Below are 21,148 nucleotides of genomic sequence, written 5' to 3'. Positions count from 1 at the left end.
ACCCTCGTATGGCCCAATGTACTGTTTATTTGAAATCCAATCTGTTTATTAGGTCATACAGGCACAGATGAAGAGTAAAAACAAATATCAGCTTGATCCAAAACTTTTATGACCCCCGAAAAGTTTTTAATGGTCAACGCTTATTCAACACTGTTTCCTGTAATGTGGTCCGCTTGAGATTTTATATATCTTAATTTTGGTTTTATTTCATAAAATGATCTGAAAAAATATATGGACGGCATGGATGAAACACATACATCATGGTGGGGCCCACAGAGCATCGACCACCAGCCATTGGCCTGCGGCTGGGGTGTAGCCAATCCGTTTCTGGACGCAGATTTACTGCGAGAGCCTTTCGTAGGAAGTTCATGCGCTGGAAACTTAGGTGAGGCCACAGTGATATTTGTGATAAATCTACTTCGTCCAATCATTTTTTAATCTCATTTTAGGACATGGGGCCAAAAATGAACCTGATCGAAGACTCGAGTGATCCTAAAACATGAGGATTGAAGGTCCACAGTTGAAATATTCGTGGGGCCAAATAAGTATTGAATCAGTATAATATTTGTTTTTTCAGTTCATGCCAGTAGTAATGACGTTGTGAACGGTATGGATGGCCTGTAAACATCACTGTCGAGCCCAGGGAAGTTTCAACGGTTGAAATTTCCCTAACCACCTTTTCCATTTGTGCGGCCCACTCGAGTCTTGGATCCTGTTCAATATTTGTCTCACCTACTAAAATGAACTAAAAAAACGGATGGACAGGATAGATTTCTCACAAACATCACGTTGGCCCAACCTAGTTTTCCAGCGCAGGAACTTCCTGCGAAAGGCTTTCGCAGTAAATCCGCTTCCCTCGTCACTCCCCTTCTCTGTTTCTCTACCTAGTCTCATGAAACGCACGTCACACCATCTATATATACGTAAAAGCTATCGTATTTTTTTCCTGTGTGAAATCTATACAATCCATTACGTGTTTCTTACTATTACAAACTATGACAATGCTCGCCATCTTTTTCATCTTTGTCTTCTTCTGTTTTCCTTCTCTCTCCCTCTCTCTCCCTTTAGTTATCACCATCGAGCCTGGACGCTTCCAACAGCTCGATCTAGGCGGTCTCGCTGGGCCAGAGAGCATAGTCTTCGATCCAATGGGCAACGGTCCTTATACGGGTGTCTCAGACGGTCGAGTTCTTAAATGGCAAGGCGCAGCCCGCGGCTGGACTGAGTTTGCAGTCACTTCACCACGCAGGTAACAATTGACAGTTGCGATTATCAGCAAACTTGCATCTTGATGCTGCACTAGATTTTGTACATGTGGGGCCCATGGTTTGATCATTCAAAACTTTCATCTAATGGGCCACATAAAGGATGGGGGATGAAAGAAAAAATCAGGTGGATCCAAAACTCAAGTGGGCTACACTACATGAATGGCACGTGGATGCCCACCATTAAGAACCTTCCAGATTGTGTGTGGGATCCACTCTGTTTTCTTACGTGCTATCCAATCCAGGCGCGAATTCGGTGAATCCGGGGTAACAGCTTAGTCCCTGACCGTGGGGCCCACCTTGATGTATGTGTTGTACATCCACGCTGTCCATCCCTTCTTTTAGCCCGTTTTATGGCATGTCCAAGAAATTCAGCTGATCCAAATCTCGGGTGGACCATGCCACAGAAAACAGTGATTATTGACCATTAAAAACATCTTGTGGGGCCCAAAAGTTGGAGATCTAAGCTGATATTTGTGCTTCTGCTTCATTCATGTCTATGTGACCTTATCAACAGATTGGATGGCAAATGAACATTATGATGGGCCCTAGGGAATTTTTTTTTATTGGCATTCAATGACAATTGTTTTCATGTGGTGTGATCCAGTTGAGATTTGGATATGCTTCATTTATGGACCATGCCCTAAAATGAGCTGAAAATTTGATGGAACGGAGTGGATATACAAAACATACATCAAGATGGACCCACAGTAGGGACTCACCCACTAAGCTGTTTACGGCCGGTCGATCCCAGATCCACCGAGGCGGGTGGGACCCCTGACTATGGGTACGGATGGTGCATACACCGAAATCCCCCAGATTGGAAGATCCTATCCGTAGAATGTTTGACCTTTTCTTGGTTGAATGTGAATTGCTTCTGTATTTTATTCCCAAACTACTTATATGTTGGCCACCTATTTATGGATATCCATTTGGGATATCACTTGGGCAATCCAAACTGGGGGTCTCTTTTCAACCTTCGATTTGCATGCACCAGCTTAAAAGGTAGTGTAGTTTTATTGAGGGAGCATTTGGATCATTATCCATCCACCATCCCACCATTAGATAAACGGTCTAGATCTATAAGAGCCGGCCCCATTAGTATAATTTGGGAACACGAGTACATTTGTCAAATCCTCGGGCCAAAGTTATATAGTGCCAAAGAGAACTGGGTTCTTACAGGTGAGCCCGTTGTTCTCTGATCTGGACCTTTAATCTGATTTTCCCTGGCATGGATGGGACATGCACGTACTCGTATGGAGGATCATATGCTTTTGTTTTGTTGCGATTAGGAATGAGGAGTGCAACGGCCATAAAAACCCTTGGTTAGAAGACATGTGCGGTAGGCCACTAGGCTTGCAATTCAGTAAGGCCACCGGCGATCTGTACATTGCGGATGCCTATCACGGGCTCTTTGTGGTGGGGCCCACTGGAGGATTGGCCACCCAGCTAGCCAGTGGGGCCCAAGGGGTCCCCTTTCACTTCACCAACGGTCTGGATATTGACCAGGCGACCGGGATTGTTTATTTCACGGACTCTAGCATGATATACACAAGGAGGTACTATTCCATCACTCATACCAACTACTGCATTTTCTATATCAAGTTTGAAGATTACTTCTTTCTTGCTTGACCGATGCCGAATATCTAAGCATTTATGAGCAATTAGAGCAATTTTCGTAATTTGTTTACCTTCCTTAAATGTCCCTTGAGGTTTGAATATTACCTTTAATAGTACCACTTGGAACATTGAAGCCAGAATTTTCACTAAAATATTTTAAGAACCTTTGAGAAGCTAATTGGCACCCTCACACCCTTCTTCTTTAGAATAAGAGCAATGAAAGTTGCTCTCAATTCTAAAGCTAGATAGACTCCTACAAATTAATTTACAAAGCTCTTCAGAGTCCAACTTCACTGCCTAAAAGAATTTAGAAGAACATAATTGGAAAGCCATCTAAGCTGGGGGGGGGGGGGGGGGGTTATCGCTGCCTAGCTCCTTCATTGCCGATTTGAGTTCTTCCTCCGATATTGGCTTTTTCATACCATTTTACCTCTTCTTGAGAGATTTTATTGAAATGAGGATTGTTAAGGTGCCGTGGCTCTAATTAATCTTTTACAAAGAGATTTTTCTAGAAATTGACAATCGCGATGCTCACGCTGGCTTTGCTATCTTTTATTTTACCATTCACCAATAAGTTTTGAATCTTGTTTGAAGAAGCTTGGATGCTCACAATTACATGAAAGAATTTTTTATTGTTGTCCCCTTCTTTTAACCATGTAGCTTAGGAGTGTTGGTTCCATTTAATTTTTTCCTCTCTCAATTTCATATTGTATTTGGCTAGGTAGTCTTCCTTGTTGGCCATCTCCTCTTCTAACAAGGCAGTGCTTTCCTCTTTAATATCTAGTTCTTGGATTATTATTTATTTTAAGAGCGCTTCTTATTTCGCTTCACACTTTCTAAGACCTCTTTCTTCCAATCTTTAATCTTTTCTTTCAAGAGCTTTAGCTTCTGAAATAGCTTGAAACCGGCAAAATTTTCTATTGAGAATGATTCCCCTCACTCTTTTACAAGAACCAAGAAACTTTTAGTTTGGAGCCACGCTAATTTAAATTGAAATGGGCATGGCCCCCAGTTCTCTTCTTCTAAGGATGACAGGATTGGACAATACTTATCGAATACTAGGCAAGGGAGGCCTCTTTAATGTACTAGAGGGAACTTCTCCACCTAATCCAATTTGTCAAGCTTTGATTTGATAGGATTGCCTAATCATTGGTCTATATGAACATCACCATGTACATGGAAGGAAATTAAATATTACATCTTTTATGATGAAGCAAGAATATTTGGACAATTCTCTACTGTTTTTATATTATTTATTTCTTTATCCCAATAAGGATGAAATTGAATATTACATGTATCTCTAGCTATTGATAACTTCAGTTAGACCATAGTTCATCAAACATTTTCTCTTGCAGGGACAACACATTGGTCACTATAAGCGGGGATCGGACAGGAAGGTTGTTGAAATACGATCCACGGAGCAAAAAGGTGACCGTGTTGCTTAAAGGCCTCGTCTACCCAAATGGGGTGGCAATTAGTAAGGATAGCACATTCCTCCTCATCGTAGAGACTAGCACTCAAAGAATTTTGAGGTTTTGGCTTCAGGGTTCTACAGCTGGAGCCCCCCTTGAAGTTTTCGCCCAACTATCAGGATACCCAGATAACATCAAAAGAAACCCTAGAGGAGAATTTTGGGTAGCCGTCGCATCCATCAACGGTGTGATTGGAATCTCTTTTAATGAGAATGGTGAGATCACGAAGGTATTAAATGATAAATTCGGAAAAATTACTTCACGTCTTAGTGAAGTAGGAGAAAACAATGGGAGTTTATGGTTGGGATCTGTGGTCGCGCCCGATGTTGGCATTTACAAGCTTTAGACACTTGTATAGTTAATTTGCTAGTAATGTGGTTAATTATAACATTTATTTATGTTTTCAATGTTGCCATTTACAATTGTGGTGAAAACAACCTCTTGAGCCTCACAGTGATGTGTTGATGACAACCACTTCAGCCATCATGAACACCCTCCCATGTTTGGCCAAGGGCCCAAAATCATGTCAATCCATGACTTAGGTGGGCTACACCATAGGGAACACTTGAGAGTGCACACCCTCCTCCCAATCATTCTTGCTCGTGTGGCCCGAGTCATGGATTGGCCTGATTTTTGGGCCCTTGGCCAAACAAGAGAGAGCATACGTGATGGATAGATTGAATGTCATTAACACATCATGGTCAGACTCACACAACTCATTTGCACTATAATTATAGTGAAAACATTTCCACTAAGCAAAGGTTGAAGGTGTTCTGAGTAATTCCAACTGCTTGAAGTCTCTCTCTCTCTCTCTCTCTCTCTCTCTCTCTCTGCAATGAGATTCAAACCAACTCAGATGTTCTAAAATACATCTATATTAATCCCTTGCAAGCTTTGAAATGCCAGTGAATTGTGCCTTAAACAATGACCATTTTCTCGAAATGACTTGCTTGACACTGCATTCCTCATAATGGCTACAAGTTCATAGAACGCCTGCTTGTTACCATGGGCAAAGGCTAAATATGGGGTTCTTATAGATATATGTAATCTGGTTTTGTTTTTTTGTAAATTTCCAATAAATAGCATTATATATATATATATATATATATATATATATAGAGAGAGAGAGAGAGAGAGAGAGAGAGAGAGAGAGAGAGAGAAAGAGATCCAAGCCCGATGTTATCAACATTAGCTTATCGCGTTGTTCATATGTTGTTTTCTACCATACCTCTGTTTTGATCTTTGATATCTGAATTAATTACAAATCTCAGTTGAAATATACACGTAACATGAACACATTCATACATATGTACATTATGTAAAAGACCACCCCAAGTTTCTTACCCCTTTAATGGTTAATTGAATGGTTGACATGTATCTTGACCATATCACTACAAGAGCAAAAGCTTCATGAAGATTTCTATGGTTAGCTAGTCTCATGAGTAGTAGATCAAGCCACAGGTGAGCAGACACAAGTTTCAGACAATCGAATCATATCTGTGATCTTAGATCCATGGATAGAAGTCTCCATCTACTCTTGGATATCATACATAGCCCAAGGAACCAAGAAAAGGTCATCCAAATGTCACCATACATTGACCACTAAAATGGCTCAAAATCTGGCAAGCAACTGGCCCAGCCACACAACTAAATCTAAGCCACTAGCCTTGGTCGCACAACTAGGGCCATGGAGAAAAACGTTGGTCACACAGACAGAACCCGAGTGACCAGCTCTGGTCATGCAACCAGAGCTCAAGAGACCAGCCTTGTCATTCAACCCAGGTTGGGCCAACACTGATTGTGCTGCTTGACCCCATGATTGCTATTTAGAGGTTGGTTTCCAATGGTTGCAACCACCAAGAACATGGGATTGTGCAATCTCCCCTTCTGCTTGCTAACACATCGTTTAGAGGGCAATAAACATTCCCTCTTTCAAACAAACAAAAAAAAAAGGAAGAAGAAGAAAAAGAAGGAGAAAAAATTGTGATACTTGTGCTCGATTGACAATCTTCGACAGACCACAAATCGCGAATTCTTCAAATCATGACCACTCACGTCGTCTTTTAAATCTCTTGTTAATAACACTGTAAAAATGTTATAAATTGCTTAGGAAGAATAAATGACGAGAATCATACGTCTAATCTTCATTGGATTGAAGAATCACTTGTTTGAGATTAGGAACCCACTTTCTTACAATGCAGTTTTCTTTATTCAATGAAATCCTCTGTTTTTTTTCCCCCTTGTAAGATCTAAACTTTGATAAGTTTTCAAACCCCAAAATTCCTGATTAGAAACAAGTCTGTACAATCGAATATATACGCGCACATAGTTTGAATGTAAAGTGAATGGAACATAGATGATATTTAGAAGCTCATTCGACCAAAATTCTAGTTTCAATTGCTTTCTTATGGGTGGAAAAATGTAATTGAAGAAATAAGCAATGGAACATGTGCCAATGTGCCAGACTCATGTGCACAAGATGCAAACCATATACAAAGCTGGTTCTAAAATATGAGCATGCTCTCTTAAAGTGGCTTCTATGTGAACATGCTCTCTTTCTAGAGGCATGTACTGTTGGATTGCATTTTTTTGTAGTATAGCATTTAGAGGGAATTTGGAGGAGAGATCCGTTTTAGGCGGATTCCTTTGTCTGTGAAAGCTCGAATCCCAAGCTTGAGTTGGAAGCCTTAATATTCAATTTTTACAGAAAACCCATGTCAACCATGATTTTCTTCGTACCCAAACATGCCTGTAGGCAGCCAAACCCTGGAATCCTTTGTTATTTGTGAGCGATGGTTTCCATCCATTCAAACAACTCATGTTGTATGTTCTGATCATTGGACAAAATTCGACGGTACACATCCAGACACCTGTGTCTATCGAAATCACAGTCATGATTTAGTTATCACTCTATCATTGCCTTTCGCTTGTGACTTGATCGTGCAACTTTAGTCAGAGGCTCCTATGTCACCTGAGATGCAGTTTCATTTACTCAATACTCAAATCCCAATTCCTTTGCTACTTGAGGTAACTTAGAGAAGTTAACCATAGGCTCTTGAAGCATAAGAATACAAGCCTTACAATTTCTCACCAAACGACACAGATACAAAATCATTGGTGCATTCCCCATGCCCCTCGCATTCTAGGATATCATTTTAATCATCAGATACCCATCCTGATTGCACAACCTGAAGCCTATGCATGCATTGTCCAATTCCCAATTTTTGCCTCATCACCAGCCTTTTATCTTCCTTTCTAGTGTTCCTTGTCGGCCCTAATTCATCCTCTTTTTCATAGTAGAATTGAAGAGGATATGCTCCAAGGAATCCCCCTCATTTGAAAATCCCAGAAATTTGCCCAACTGCAACTTGAATTTGAATGTTACTACAGTCATGCAAGCAGGAAACTCAAATAATGTGCCGTTTCTACACATCCACCAAAAAAGATGCAGGGGGCAGGGGATGTAACCAAGGGCATTCCATCTATTTAATGGATCCAAGCAGGTTCTTATGACCCATAAGGTTATGGGCTCCAAGTCAGGAGTTCAAGTCAATGGCCATAAACAGATGAAAATATAACAGGCAACAAAATTATTAGGTGATAACCAGCTATCCTCATTCTCTTAGGTAATGAAATGCTTACTGAGCTTATCCATGGACCCATGAACAAATATCTCCCTCTGTACCCAACAATCTGTACTTGATGAGCGACTAGTGATTTCCAAAATAAATGGTATGGAATAGCATCATCTAAATAAAGGGCTAGTACCTTCAAATCTGAATCTGCCATCATTTCATAAAACGCTTTTAGTCCCATATTGGGGACGAATGAATTTCAGAGGCTTTTAAACAGAGATGTTATTGTGCTTGTTGTCATAAAAATCATAAGTTAATGTTTGGAATTGTAGTATTGCACTTGCAGTTCCAAATAGTTCCTGTGCTTTATCTATTACAATTTGTGGTAATCCTAACCTTTCAGCAATATTTATGGGGGTTCCTGAGAAGAAATGACCTTTCGACTTTTTAACCTTACGGTTAATAAATAATAGAATAAGGGGCCATGTTAAGAGAAAATATATGATGGTTGGAATCTCATAATCTGTATGATAACTTTTGCTCATCCCTGATCCACTCTGCATTGAATAACATCGGTGGTCTAGATCGATGAAATATTGGTCCCACTTTTATGAAATGGGTGCTCAGGATGCTATTCCCATTGTTATTTATTACAGTCCATGGTGTTGTTTGGATTTGGGCAAACTTGTGCTGCAGCAAGCAGTTAGAATAACCATACATGTTCATGATCTGTCTAACTCCTTTGTACGCGGGAAGTGCTGCATTTTTGGAAGTCAGAAAAAGAGAACTATTGGATTGTATGTAAATCCCCGGATTCGTACCCACTGGTAGTATGACTCTCTCTCCCCTTTGATTCCGCTTCATTTATCATCCATTAAAACCATGGAAATATTTTATTATTGATTTATTTATTTTTGCAGGTAATCCCAAAGCCAGTTTTTATGCTCCTTAGCTTTTCATTTCCCCTTGCATCATCTGATTTAGGAGCTGACACTCCCGAAAATGAGTTTATAATGAACTACCTACATCTCTCACAGGTTCATTGTTTGCTTCTTTACTAGATGTGTAATGCTAGCAGTTGATGTGCATCTGCAGACTCCAAAGAAATCAGCGCACATGCTGACGTGTCACAACTGCATGAGATTCAAGCCATTCGTTAAGATGGCATGCCTTGTCTCAATGATAGGCTGGTCAACTCATCAGGTGGGCCATGTGAACAAATTACAGTCAGTTACAGAATGGATAACAGATGGTCTACATTCAATGTGCATGTGCTAATCACATGGGTGCATTCTGAAAGCCGAGAGAAGCTGAAGCTTTTCTGTATTTGAGACAACCCAAAAAGGTTGAATATATAGAGATTACAGTCATCTATACAAGGAAAATAATAAAATCAAAATCTTCTACCTATGGAAATGAACTATACAAGGTATACTAGCTATACAAGGTATGTGAGCCTGTCTAACATCCCCCCTCAAACTAATGTGGGTCATCGATAAGTAATAGTTTACCAACTAGAAATGAGTGACGTGCAGAAGTGAGGGACTTGGTGAGAATGTCGGTAATCTGATCATAGGATGCAACATGTGGAAGAGAAATGAGCCTAGACTGAAATTTCTCGCGGATAAAGTGACAGTCAACTTCAATATGCTTCGTCCGTTCATGAAAAACCGGGTTAGAGGCAATCTGAATGACACTTAGATTATCAACATGGAGTGGAGTAGGATTCTGCAGAGGAACACCCAAGTCGGAAAGAAGTCCACGTAACCAAACAAGCTCACTACACGTAGCGAACATCGCCCGATACTCGGCTTCTGTGCTTGATTTGGAAACAGGGGCCTGCTTCTTACACTTCCAAGAGATGAGAGAAGTGCCGAGAAAAACACAATAGCCAGTGGTAGATCGTCATGTGAGAGCGCAACCGGCCCAATCAGCATCCGAATAAGCATAAAGGTCCAGAGTCGCCGTGGAGGAGAAGAATAGTGATCGATCTAGAGTTCCACGAAAGTACCGTAGGATACGCAACACCGCAATCATATGAAGAGTCCGAGGAGTAGAAACAAACTGACTGACGACTTAGACAGCGTACGCAATATCAGGGCGAGTCATACTTAAGTAAACCAAACTCCCAACCAAACGGCGGTATAAGTCGAACTGTGCAAGCAGATCACCATCATCATGGCCATATTAAACGTTAAGTTCTAAGGGAGTCTAAACTGTCTTCTGATCCGTCAATGATGCCAAGGCGAGAAGATCCTTAGTATAGTTACGTTGGCTGACCAGGACCCCACGTTTAGAACGTGAAATTTCAAGCCCAAGAAAGTATGTGAGATGGCCGAGGTCCTTCATCTTGAAGGAGGATTGCAGAACTTCATTTAAAACCGAGATGCCAGTAGCATCACTACCAGTCAGAAGTAGGTCATCAACATAGACGAGAACAATGACAATTCTGCGAGCAGTGGTGCGCAAAAATAATGATGGGTCATGACCACTTTGAGTAAAGCCAGCACCCGTAACAACATCGTGAAAGAGTTGGAACCATGCCCGAGGTGCCTGTTTGGGGCCATGCAGGGCTTTCTTCAGGCGACATACCTTATTGTCAGGGATTAAGGAGCCAGGAGGAGGTTTCAAATATACTGTTTCTTGGAGGTCTCCATGAAGAAAAACATTTTTCACATCCATCTAAGAAAGTGGCCAAGAGCGGACGGAAGATATTGCCAGAAGAGTACGAACAGTTTTCATCTTGGCCACGGGAGCAAATGTCTCATTGTAATCAATTCCATATTCCTGTTTGTATCCCTGAGCAACAAGTCGAGCTTTGTATCGATCCAATAATTCATCAGACTTGAGCTTGACAGAATAAATCCATTTGCTACCAATTAGCTATTGGTCAGCGGGTCGAGTGACAATGTCCCATGTATGATTACCATCCAATGCCGCAAGTTCTTCTGTTATAGCCTTCTTCCAAAAATCATGAGTGGCTGCTTGAGAGTATGAAGTAGGAATAAAAACAGTATCCAGAGTAGCATTCATGGCAGACATAGAGCATATCAAGCGATCAAGCGCTCAATGTACATGATCGGAACGACGTATCGAGGTAGGTTCAGGATCTGTAACAGGTACAGTAGGTTCAGGTTGAGTAATAGGTGATGGAGCTGTATTTGGTCGACGCAAGTAAACCTGCAATGGACGAGGGAGAGTACTCGAGGCAAAATGAATATTAGGAAAGGTGGTTAGACCAGGAGATGTTGGGGCGTGCGGAGGAGGAAGAGATTAATGAAAGGCAATATGTTCAAGAAAAACAACATGTCGTGAAACCCGAACACGACGTGCGACCGGATCATAACATCGAAAACCCTTCTGAGTTTCTCCAAATCCCAAGTACATACATTTGATCGATTTTGGAGATAGTTTATTACGCTCACGTGAAGCCAGGTGAACATAACAGACACAACCAAAAACACGAAATGTGGAATATGTAGGAGGTAAGCCGTTGAGAACAAAGTATGAAGATTTACTGTTCAGAACGTTGGTTGGCATCCGGTTAATCAAGTAGACTGAATGTAACATTGCTTCCGCAAAGAAAGAAGGAGGAACACTCATGGCTGTCATTAGGGTGTTAGCAGTTTCAACAATATGATGATTTTTTCGTTCAGCCACCCCGTTCTATTGTGGAGTATCAGAACAGGTGGTCTGATGAATAATCCCATGACTCTGAAGAAATGTACGAAAATTGGTTGACAGATATTCCCCCCCTGAGTCAAAGCGGAGAGTTTGTACTGGAACCCGAAATTGAGTCTTTACCATAGAGTGAAATATCTTGAATTTTTCAAAAACCTGTAACTTCGAGTGCAGAAAGTAAATCCAGGTGTAACGTGTGAAATCATCAATGAATATAACATAGTAACATAACCCAGAGAGAGACATAATAGGTGAAAGACCCTAGACATCTGTATGAACTAATTCAAACATAGAAATTGATTTTGTAATACTTAGGGCCTGTTTGATTTTCATCGTTTCACCGGGAAAAGGTAAATACCATGGAAATGGGTGATTGTTAACATTTCGCCTGTTTGAATATTCACGGAGATTTCACTTCTTGGAAACTGGTTCAAAAGTAGTAGTGGTCATTTTAGGACCCCATCTCGATGTATATGATATATCTGTTCCGTCCATCCATTTTATCACAAAATTTTGAAATATGAGGAGAAAAATAAGTTAGATCCAACACTCAACTGGCTCATACTAAAAGAAACAGTGGCCCCAAGAAGTTTTTAACGGTAAGCATTTAATTCACAGTTTTCTATGGCGTGGTCCACTTGAGCATTGGATATGTCTCATTTTTTGGCTCATATCATAAATTTATCTGACATAATGGATGAACGGTGTGGATATATGATATGCATCATGGTGGGACCCACAAATGTTTTTCAATATTTGCTACTTTTACCTCCAAACAGTAAGCTGTCAAATCAGTCACGGGGGAGTGTGCGGCAACTACGGAGGGAAATAATTATTACCATTTACCCTAGTATTTCCCATTTCTTTGAAAAACAAACAGGGCCTTAGAGAAAAAGGAATACACTTACTTTATGAAAGACAACAAGATGAACAAGAATAATCCAAATCGTTTTTATTAAGAGAAACGTTCCCTAACATGCCAAAAGAAAATAATTGAATTAACCGATCGGAATGTGGATAACTCAGGCGAAAGTGCCATAATTTCCATAATTTATTTGCTGAACAAATATCTGATGAAGATGGAGAAAAGAAACAATGAGTCGGAGTGATAGATGGATCAAAGTCTAGCACGTACAGACGACCATGCCGCCTACCCATCCCAAGTACCTTCCCCATTGTCAGATCCTGCACAAAACAACAATTGGGAAGAAATATGACTAAGCAGTTATTGGCTGTGAGTTGACCAACTAAAATTAAATTGGAGTAGAGGTTAGAGACATGAAACACATCATGAAGGGTGAACTAGCGATGAGCAGAAGGAGAGAAAGTCAATGATCCAACGGATTGAATAGGTAGTCTAGTGCCATCCGCAGTAGAAATAGCCTAATTTTCGGTATAGGGATGAATATCATGAAGATGGGATACAACACCAGTTATATGATTGGAAGCACCCGAATCGAAGAACCATGCAGAAAATGGGGATATACCTGACATCCCGGCTGCAGAAAGGGCCTGAACGATTTACTGGAGCATCGTAGGAGTCAAAGGTGATGAAAGACCTTCAGCAAAAATAGTAGATGGAGAATCACTAACAGACGGCTCGGAAGAAATACTGGCAGCAGTAGCAGAAAGAGCACGACCATGGCCACGACCACCACGTCCACGGTCAAAAGAAGATATATAGGCATGTGTACGGCAGTCCTGAATACCATGACCAGTCTGTGGACAATAAGCGCACCATTCTTTGCATTGAGCAATAACATAACCCACCTTGTTGCAGCCGCGACAAGTCAAAGGAGTGGAACCACGTGTTAATGTAGTGGTGGACACAGTAAGCACCATATCAGATGATCTCGGAGTTGAGGAAGGAAGAGAGAACTTTCAGTCGTTGTTCCTTAGCCAATAAATCATTAATAACCGAATTCAACGAAGGAGGGTTACGGTTCAAGAGAGCAGCCCGACAATGCTCAAATTCCAAATGCAGCTTCATAAGAAATTGTCTTGCTTGTACACTCTCGCGCATAGATTGAAATATCTTAAAGTCATGAGGAAATGTTGGATCCATCATAGCCATCTCTGTCTAAATAGTGACAATTTTGGAGTAAAATGATTGAATACTGTCATCACCCTGAGTAAGGTTAACGAGATCCTGTTCCAAGCGGTATAACCGGGCCGCATTACTCTATTGATAAATTGTCTGGAGATGCTCCCATATTGCCTTAGCAGTGCGATGAAGTTTGAGGCCAATAACAATGGACCGATCGACTAAATCGAGAATCCAGGTAATAATCCGTCCATTGTTCAAGTCCCAATCAACTAATTTGTCGGCATCTGTGGAAGTGGGGATAGGAACAGATCCATCAATGAGTCCTCACAAACCACGACCCTTGAGGAAGTTCTGAAAATGGATGGCCCATAGAGAATAGTTGGTACCATCAAAAATACAACGTGGGGCCTCTGTACGTGATGAGTCCTTGTCCATTGATCTGAAGTAATGTAAAGCATGCAAAGAGTTGCAGCAGAAGAAGGTGTTAGATGTACCGTGCAACAGGAGATACCCAAGCAATTGCAGTTTCTGGAGATGGCGCAATAACAACAGCAATAGGGGCTCTAGATCTGGAAAACTTAGATCTGGAGCAACAGTAACAGGGTTCGGACGAGCAGATTTGGAACAGGATGGAACAATAGCAACAACAACAGGGTTCGGACAGCAGATCTGGAGCAACAACAACAAGGTTCAGACGAGTAGATCTGGAGCAGGGTTCGGACGAGCAGATCTGAAGCAGAGGGGTCCCTGGACGACGCAGCAAGGGCGGTGATGTGGACATCACACGCACTCACGCTGCCCCCTTACGCACGTACATACGTAGAAGGAGGACCCCACCATCTATCTGGCTCGATGACGACGTCCAAGGAGGGCCTCCTAGCTAGAAGTCAAGTTTTAGTTCAGAAAAGTGGCCCGATAGTCAAGAAAAGCCCACCTTAGGATCTCATGATCGTGGCCCACTCATCGGATTGGTTTTATATTTTAGGTTTTGCTTATTATTATTATTTAGAACATCGTGAACGCTTTAGATTTCTTTGTTTCGTTTTTATTTTAGTTTATTTCATCGCCAAGTAATAGGTGTCGCACATGGTGCGAGTTTTTGAGTATAAGGTTCTCCCTATAAATAGGCACCCCTTGTATTTCTTTTCATTCATTGAAGTTAATAAAAAATTCCTACTTTATTTTTTTGCTCTCTTCGTGAGTTGTGGAAGAATTCAAAAGTGGGTGCGAAGCTCTCCCTTTTCGAATGATTAACTACCGTGGTGCGAAGCCGCATCAATCCCAATTCACCCCCATCTTCCATCATCTTTTTTTCCATCTTCCCCCACCATCCGTACTTCGAATTTGTCCTTTTGTTGCATCAAATTTCTTCATTACAACAGGTTTCTAGATTTCGGCTCGCAAGCGAGCTGAAACTTCGGCGGAGCACCACGCACAAACCGTACATCGGATCGAGCTGAGATTTGGGGGTTTTGGAGTCCATCCCTGGCCGACTAGGGCCAAGGTGGCCTTTTTCTGAATAATAGGCCCCACACACGTGCGGCCGGGATCACACGCACGTCCGTCTGGGCCATTGTTGTTGTCCACACGCGGGATCATCTTTTGGCTCAGGTTTTTATCCTCTTTTATCCTCTCATAGCCGTTTTTCATGAATCCTAACCCTAGATTATATGATCCCTAATTGATTTGCCCCTTTTCATCACCTTAGGGTTCCTTGAATTGAAATTAGGGAATCCCTTGGATTAGGGACTGATTTTTATGAATGAGTAGTTGATTTTATTTCCCTTTGACATCGTTTGGTTTATAATTTTTATTGGTCCAGTCCTAGCCTGTGTCGGCTTGGACCCCCATAGATTCCCCTTTTTAATTGTATGTTTGGATTTTCATGTGGGACGTGGAATTTGTGTGATTGTTTCTGAATTGGTAGGATCTAAGCCTGAAATCTTGCATATCATATTTAATTTTCCATGTCCTGCATCAAATTTGGTATCAGAGCTTAGGGTTCTTGTAGGGGAATTCATTACATGTTTAGGGTTTGGTTGTTTATGTCCATTACGCATCAATTCTCATCATATATGGCTGTTTAAAGGTCCATAAACCTTGAAATAAGCTGCTGAAATTTTTTGTTATCCCCTTATTTGAATTATTTTAGAAATTAACTTAGTTTTCTATTTCTAGGTTTAGGAACTTTCCTTTTCTCTCTTTTTTTTTTTTTATAAACTAATTTTTTAGAAACTTTCTTAATCTGTTTTTAGAAACTAATTTCCCTTCCTTTTTCTTTTTTAGAAACTAATTTACTTTCTTTTTTCTTTTTTAGAAACTATCTTACTTTCTATTTTTAGCAACTTTCCTTTTTTCTTTTTCTTTAGAAACTAGGTTGTTTTTTTTTTTTTTTTTTTAGAAGCTTTCCTAATTTGTTTCTTTAGAAACTTTCCTTTTTCATTTTTTAGAAACTAGGTCGATTCTTTAAAAAAAAAAAAAAATTCTTTTATTTTGACAACTATATTGCGGAAATTTGGTTGGCACCCTACACTAAACATGGAACAATTGCAAGAGTCACTAAACAAGTTGTCCCAGAAGTTGGAGTTTATGATTAAGCGCTTGGAAATAGACCAATACTTTGAGCAGCTTGATGAACGCATTGCCCGACTAAAGACCATCGCCAGGACAAACCCCACCATAGGATAGATGTCTAATCTCAGGCAGGTGGCCTGAAGGATAGACCAATGAATGGAGTTGGCCAAGGAATCAGTTATGGGCGTGCACCCGTATACCCACCCCATGAGGGACATCAAGACCACTATTTTGAGGAGTACAACATGTGCAGCCTTGTGACTGGAGAGAGTGCCCAGATGTTAGTGTAGAGTTACCCACTGAGGTCATTCCGGTAGTGGATGAGTTTCGTGATGTTTGTCCTGATGATCTACCAGATGAGTCCCCTAGGAGGGATATAGAGCACACCAAAACATGGGACACCGTAATACTTACAACCGAGTTTACTTTGAATAATTTTGTCGATAGGTCCACAGGTCTAAGTCCTCATGAAGTCGTTACTGATTATAAACCTAGGAAACTTATTGATCTTGTCCCTATGTCACTGTTCCATAGGCCATCAGAGTCTGCAGAGTCTTTTGTGCATCACATTCATTCATGGCATCAAGAAATCAGGCAGAAGATCATGACTAATAATGAACATTGCACATTTTCTGCAGACCAGTATAAATGTTTCAAAGGATTCAATATTGGGGACTCTGTGATGGTCTGCGTCAGGCCCAAGCAGTATCCTTCGAGTGTCGTTCGTAAGTTACACGCGTATAGCGCTGGACCCGTCAAAATTATAAAACGAAATGGTCTCAATGTGTATGAGGTAGATCTTCCACCTTCCATGGAAATTAGTTTCACATCCAATGTAGAGGATTTAGTTACTTTTCAGGGGACCACTGATACTTTGTCCGGCCCTTCGCCCACCCATCCCGATTCCCCATATTTATCCCTTGAACCATGGCCCCTTCCCAACCTATTTTTCCAGCCTCTACCTCCCATATCTACTTTTTCTAACCTTTCTTCCCAGCCTCTACCTCTCATACTTACCCTTCCTGACCCATTTTTCCAGCCTCTCCGTCCCATACCTATCCTTCCCAACCCATTTTTCCAGCCTCTACCTCCCATATCTATCCTTCCCAACCCATTTTTCCAGCCTCTACGTTCCATACCTACCTGTCCCGACCCATGTTCCCAGCCTCTACCTCTCATACCTACCCGTCCCGACCCATCTTCCCAGCCTTTACCACCCATACATATCCTTCCTGACTCATTTTTCCAGCCTCTATCTCCCATACCTAACTTTCACACACCCAAAAAGGAAATAGAGGATATCCTGGACCATCAGATAGTTTCAACGTCGGACGGCGGGTTTCAGAAGTACGTGGTTAAATGGAAGTCACAGCCAGCTTCAGACAACATGTGGCTCACTGAGGAGGAGCTTCAGAGACTTGATCCTGACATCTTGAAGCGGTTCAGGAGTTTTATTTCGCCAGTGGCGAAATCTTTGCAGCCGGGGAGAATTGATGGGGACATCACGCGCACTCACGCCGCCCCCCTACGCACGTACGTACGTAGAAGGAGGACCCCACCATCGATCTGGCTCGATGACGACGTCCAGAGAGAGCCTCCTAGCTAGAAGTCAAGTTTTGGTTCAGAAAAGTGGCCCGATAGTCAAGAAAAGCCCACCATAGGATCTCATGATCGTGGCCCACTCATTGGATTGGTTTTATATTTTAGGTTTTGCTTATTGTTATTATTTAGAACATCGTGAACGCTTTAGATTTCCTTGTTTGGTTTTTATTTTAGTTTACTTCATCGCCAAGTAATAGGTGTCGCACATGGTGCGAGTTTTTGGGTATAGGGTTCTCCTTATAAATAGGCACCCCTTGTAATTCTTTTCATTCATTGAAGTTAATAAAAAATTCTTACTTTATTTTTCTACTCTCTTTGTGAGTTGTGGAAGAATTCAAAAGTGGATGCGAAGCCCTCCCTTTTCGAAGGACTAACTACCGTGGTGCGAAGCCACATCGATCCCAATTCACCTCCATCTTTCATCATCTTTTTTTCCATCTTCCCCCACCATCCGTACTTCGAATTTGTCCTTTTATTTCATCAGATTTCTTCATTACAACATGTTTCCAGATTTCAGCCCGCAGGCGAGCTGAAACTTCGGCGGAGCACCACGCACAAACCGTACATCGGATCGAGCTGAGATTTGGGGGTTTTGGAGTCCATCCCTGGCCAACTAGGGCCCAGGTGGCCTTTTTCTGAATAGTAGGCCCACCACACGTGCGGCCGGGATCACACGCACGTCCGTCTGGGCCATTGTTGCTGTCCACACGCGGGATCATCTTTTGACTCAAGTTTTTATCCTCTTTTATCCTCTCATAGCCGTTTTTCATGAATCCTAATCCTAGATTACATGATCCCTAATTGATTTGCCCCTTTTTATCACCTTAGAGTTCCTTGAATTGAAATTAGGGAATCCCTTAGATTAGGGACTAATTTTTATGCATGAGTAGTTGATTTTATTTCCCTTTGACATCGTTTGGTTTATAATTTTTATTGGTCCAGTCCTAGCCTGTGTCGGCTTGGACCCGCATAGATTCCCCTTTTTAATTGTATGTTTGGATTTTCATGTGGGACGTGGAATTTTTATAATTGTTTCTGAATTGGTAGGATCTAAGCCTGAAATCTTGCATATCATATTTAATTTTCCATGTCCTGCATCAGGCGGTCGGACGACACAGGGGTGGTCGGACAAGCAGGGATAGTGGTCGGACACAGTAGGGATGGCCGGACATTGCAGCAGGGGCGGCCGGACGACGCAGGGCGGTCAAACGAGCAGGGACAGTGACCAAACGTAGCAGGGATGGAGGACGACACAGCAGGGGTGGTGACCGAACGACGCAGGAGCGGTTTCGGATCAGGGAAGCTCTGATACCATGAAAGCCGAGAGGAGCTGAAGCTTTTCTGTATTTGAGACAACCCAAAGAGGTTGAATATATAGAGATTACAGTCATCTATACAAGGAAAATAATAAAATTAGAATCTTCTACTTATGGAAATGAACTATACAAGGTATACTAGCTAAACAAGGTATGTGAGCCTGTCTAACACATTCACTGCAGGATCTACCTAATGAGTGGCTTGGAGTTATATACATGTGCCATGTGTGGTGCTTGTTTAGCATTGGGAGATGCATGTGTGCATGTAGCAAAGCTCTAGCTAAGTTATTAATCTGTTGGGTATTCAAACCACCTCGCAGATTCAAGAGAAAGATTGAAGACAGAAGTAGATACCACAGTACTAGATGATGAGGCTTTCAACATGGAAGCAGCGCTTGACAGACACATCTTAAGGCTTATCCCAGCTGCTGCAACAGTAAGAATTTAAAGATTAAAGATTAAAGATTTCACAATGGAAAATGAACGATCCTTCTGGGCTCATGATATGAAAGCTGTTCTTGACTGGATGAGTTGTTATTTCAGGTGACAAAGTGCTATGGAACTTGCCGGACTACTGTTACAAGTAGCCGAGGGGTGCGATCAAGCTTGTTACTTCCCTGAAGCTTCCGATTTCAGCAGAGTGGTTAAATGGAATACTAGAGGTAGGCATGTCCTTTACTTGTTCATCAGTTCATTATGGAGTAAACCATGACTGATTCTAGCTGCACATTATTATTTCATCTCCATTATATGGAAGGAATGTGATGTCTTACCCCTGGAGTAGGATTTGGATTCCACACTGCATATGTTCCAGTACTGGAATGTCTGACATCCATGCCATTTATCTGGTGGGTTCTGTTGTCAGGTGGTCACCCGAAGAAATGGATGGCTAATCAGGATGGACCCAACCATGTTTGACAAATCGGTGTTCCCCATGCTGACCAGATCAGCCTAGTACATACTGGGCTCACCTTATAAATGGCTCAGATCTTGCACACGTTTCACATTGGCATGTGTAGGGAGAGTAGGATTTGTTATCCTATTCCCTTTTCTCATATCCAGTGATTGCAACATTCCCAGTATGGGCTATATATTGGTTAATAATATCGATGTCCCACAGTGCTGATACAAAATGGGGTTGTAGTTGGGGAACTTAAGAGTATCGATTAATGTATCGATGATATCTCGATGCATTACGATATTCTAAAATTCGTTGTTATAAGTTTCTTGTTATCATCAATATATATCACACGTATCAGCGATATCGCACTTGCGTCGGTCTTACTGTGAAAAAATTTGAAAACTTCACCAAAAATCCGCAAAAAATGATTTTTTCTAAACTTTTTTGCTAGGATTATGTTGTTAAGGAGATCTTGACAAATCCTTTTCATTTGTTTGGAGAGAAAAGAAGATTTGGATTCATAAATCAAAATTGGTGAGCATGTGGTCCCAGAAACTCAATCGATAAGTTTTTTTCCAATTTAAATTGGTTGGAATTTGTGTAGTAAAGTTAGTAATCCATGATTTTGTATGTTTTGCATATTCAATTATGGATTTTAACCTTTGATTTTTAAATTGGGAAAAATGGGGAAATTCTGATTTCACCCATTTAACTTGTAATTAGAGTGGAAAAATCAGGTGAGAGTCTTTGAAGGCTGATTTACAGATTACAGGTTGGACATCTTTCCTGGATCTACATAGGTGTAGGCACCCCAGCCTAGCTGTGCTTAGATGCAATATAGTTCCCAAGCAGCTGCCTCTAGTGATGGTCTAGGATCAAGTAACTAGGTCAATTACCATTTTAATGCCCTGTAGTAAGAGGTAGATAGAGAAAGGCTAGGGTTGTGATCATCAAATTGTGTTTTACTGATTGGTGAGCGAATCTTCTCTAGTCTCTAATTCAGTCTCTACAAATTTAGTAAATCTGCTGATCCTCTGCTACATAGAATGCTACAGTATCAGACTACAATACTTATTCAGGGCTTATTTAGTGTTT

The 21,148-nt window shown here is 41.3% G+C and overlaps 2 protein-coding genes across 6 annotated transcripts in view; both read left to right on the top strand.

The window, feature by feature from the left end:
- The window catches only part of LOC131258042 (protein STRICTOSIDINE SYNTHASE-LIKE 10-like), a 136,326-nt gene that overhangs the window by 98,815 nt on the left and 16,363 nt on the right, over window positions 1–21,148 (top strand). The window lies entirely within an intron of this gene.
- LOC131258041 (protein STRICTOSIDINE SYNTHASE-LIKE 10-like) lies at window positions 981–19,903 on the top strand. Of its 2 annotated transcripts, XR_009177800.1 has the most exons (4): window positions 2,718–2,824; window positions 8,853–8,969; window positions 19,473–19,588; window positions 19,696–19,903. XR_009177800.1 is itself a non-coding variant. In XM_058259073.1 (3 exons), exons 1-3 carry the CDS (start codon window positions 996–998, stop codon window positions 4,701–4,703), a joined length of 984 nt encoding a protein of 327 aa, XP_058115056.1. In that variant the 5' UTR covers window positions 981–995; the 3' UTR covers window positions 4,704–4,772. The 2 variants fall into 2 exon arrangements, 1 of the variants encoding a protein (XP_058115056.1); XM_058259073.1 differs by lacking the exons at window positions 8,853–8,969; window positions 19,473–19,588; window positions 19,696–19,903 and adding exons at window positions 981–1,249; window positions 4,241–4,772 and having other exon boundaries at window positions 2,558–2,824.

This window comes from Magnolia sinica, chromosome 10 (assembly GCF_029962835.1).
Source record: "Magnolia sinica isolate HGM2019 chromosome 10, MsV1, whole genome shotgun sequence".
NCBI lineage: Eukaryota > Viridiplantae > Streptophyta > Magnoliopsida > Magnoliales > Magnoliaceae > Magnolia > Magnolia sinica.
Note: the sequence above shows the minus strand (reverse complement) of the source record. Positions and strands in the feature narration are given on the sequence as shown.

What these genes read in the sequence shown, in the direction of transcription:
- LOC131258041 (XM_058259073.1), top strand. Translation starts at nt 996, where the DNA reads ATGACAATGCTCGCCATCTTTTTCATCTTTGTCTTCTTCTGTTTTCCT. An exon ending in GCAGTCACTTCACCACGCAG is followed by an intron (nt 1,250 to 2,557) that starts GTAACAATTGAC and finishes TGTTGCGATTAG; the next exon opens with GAATGAGGAGTGCAACGGCC. An exon ending in AGCATGATATACACAAGGAG is followed by an intron (nt 2,825 to 4,240) that starts GTACTATTCCAT and finishes TTTCTCTTGCAG; the next exon opens with GGACAACACATTGGTCACTA.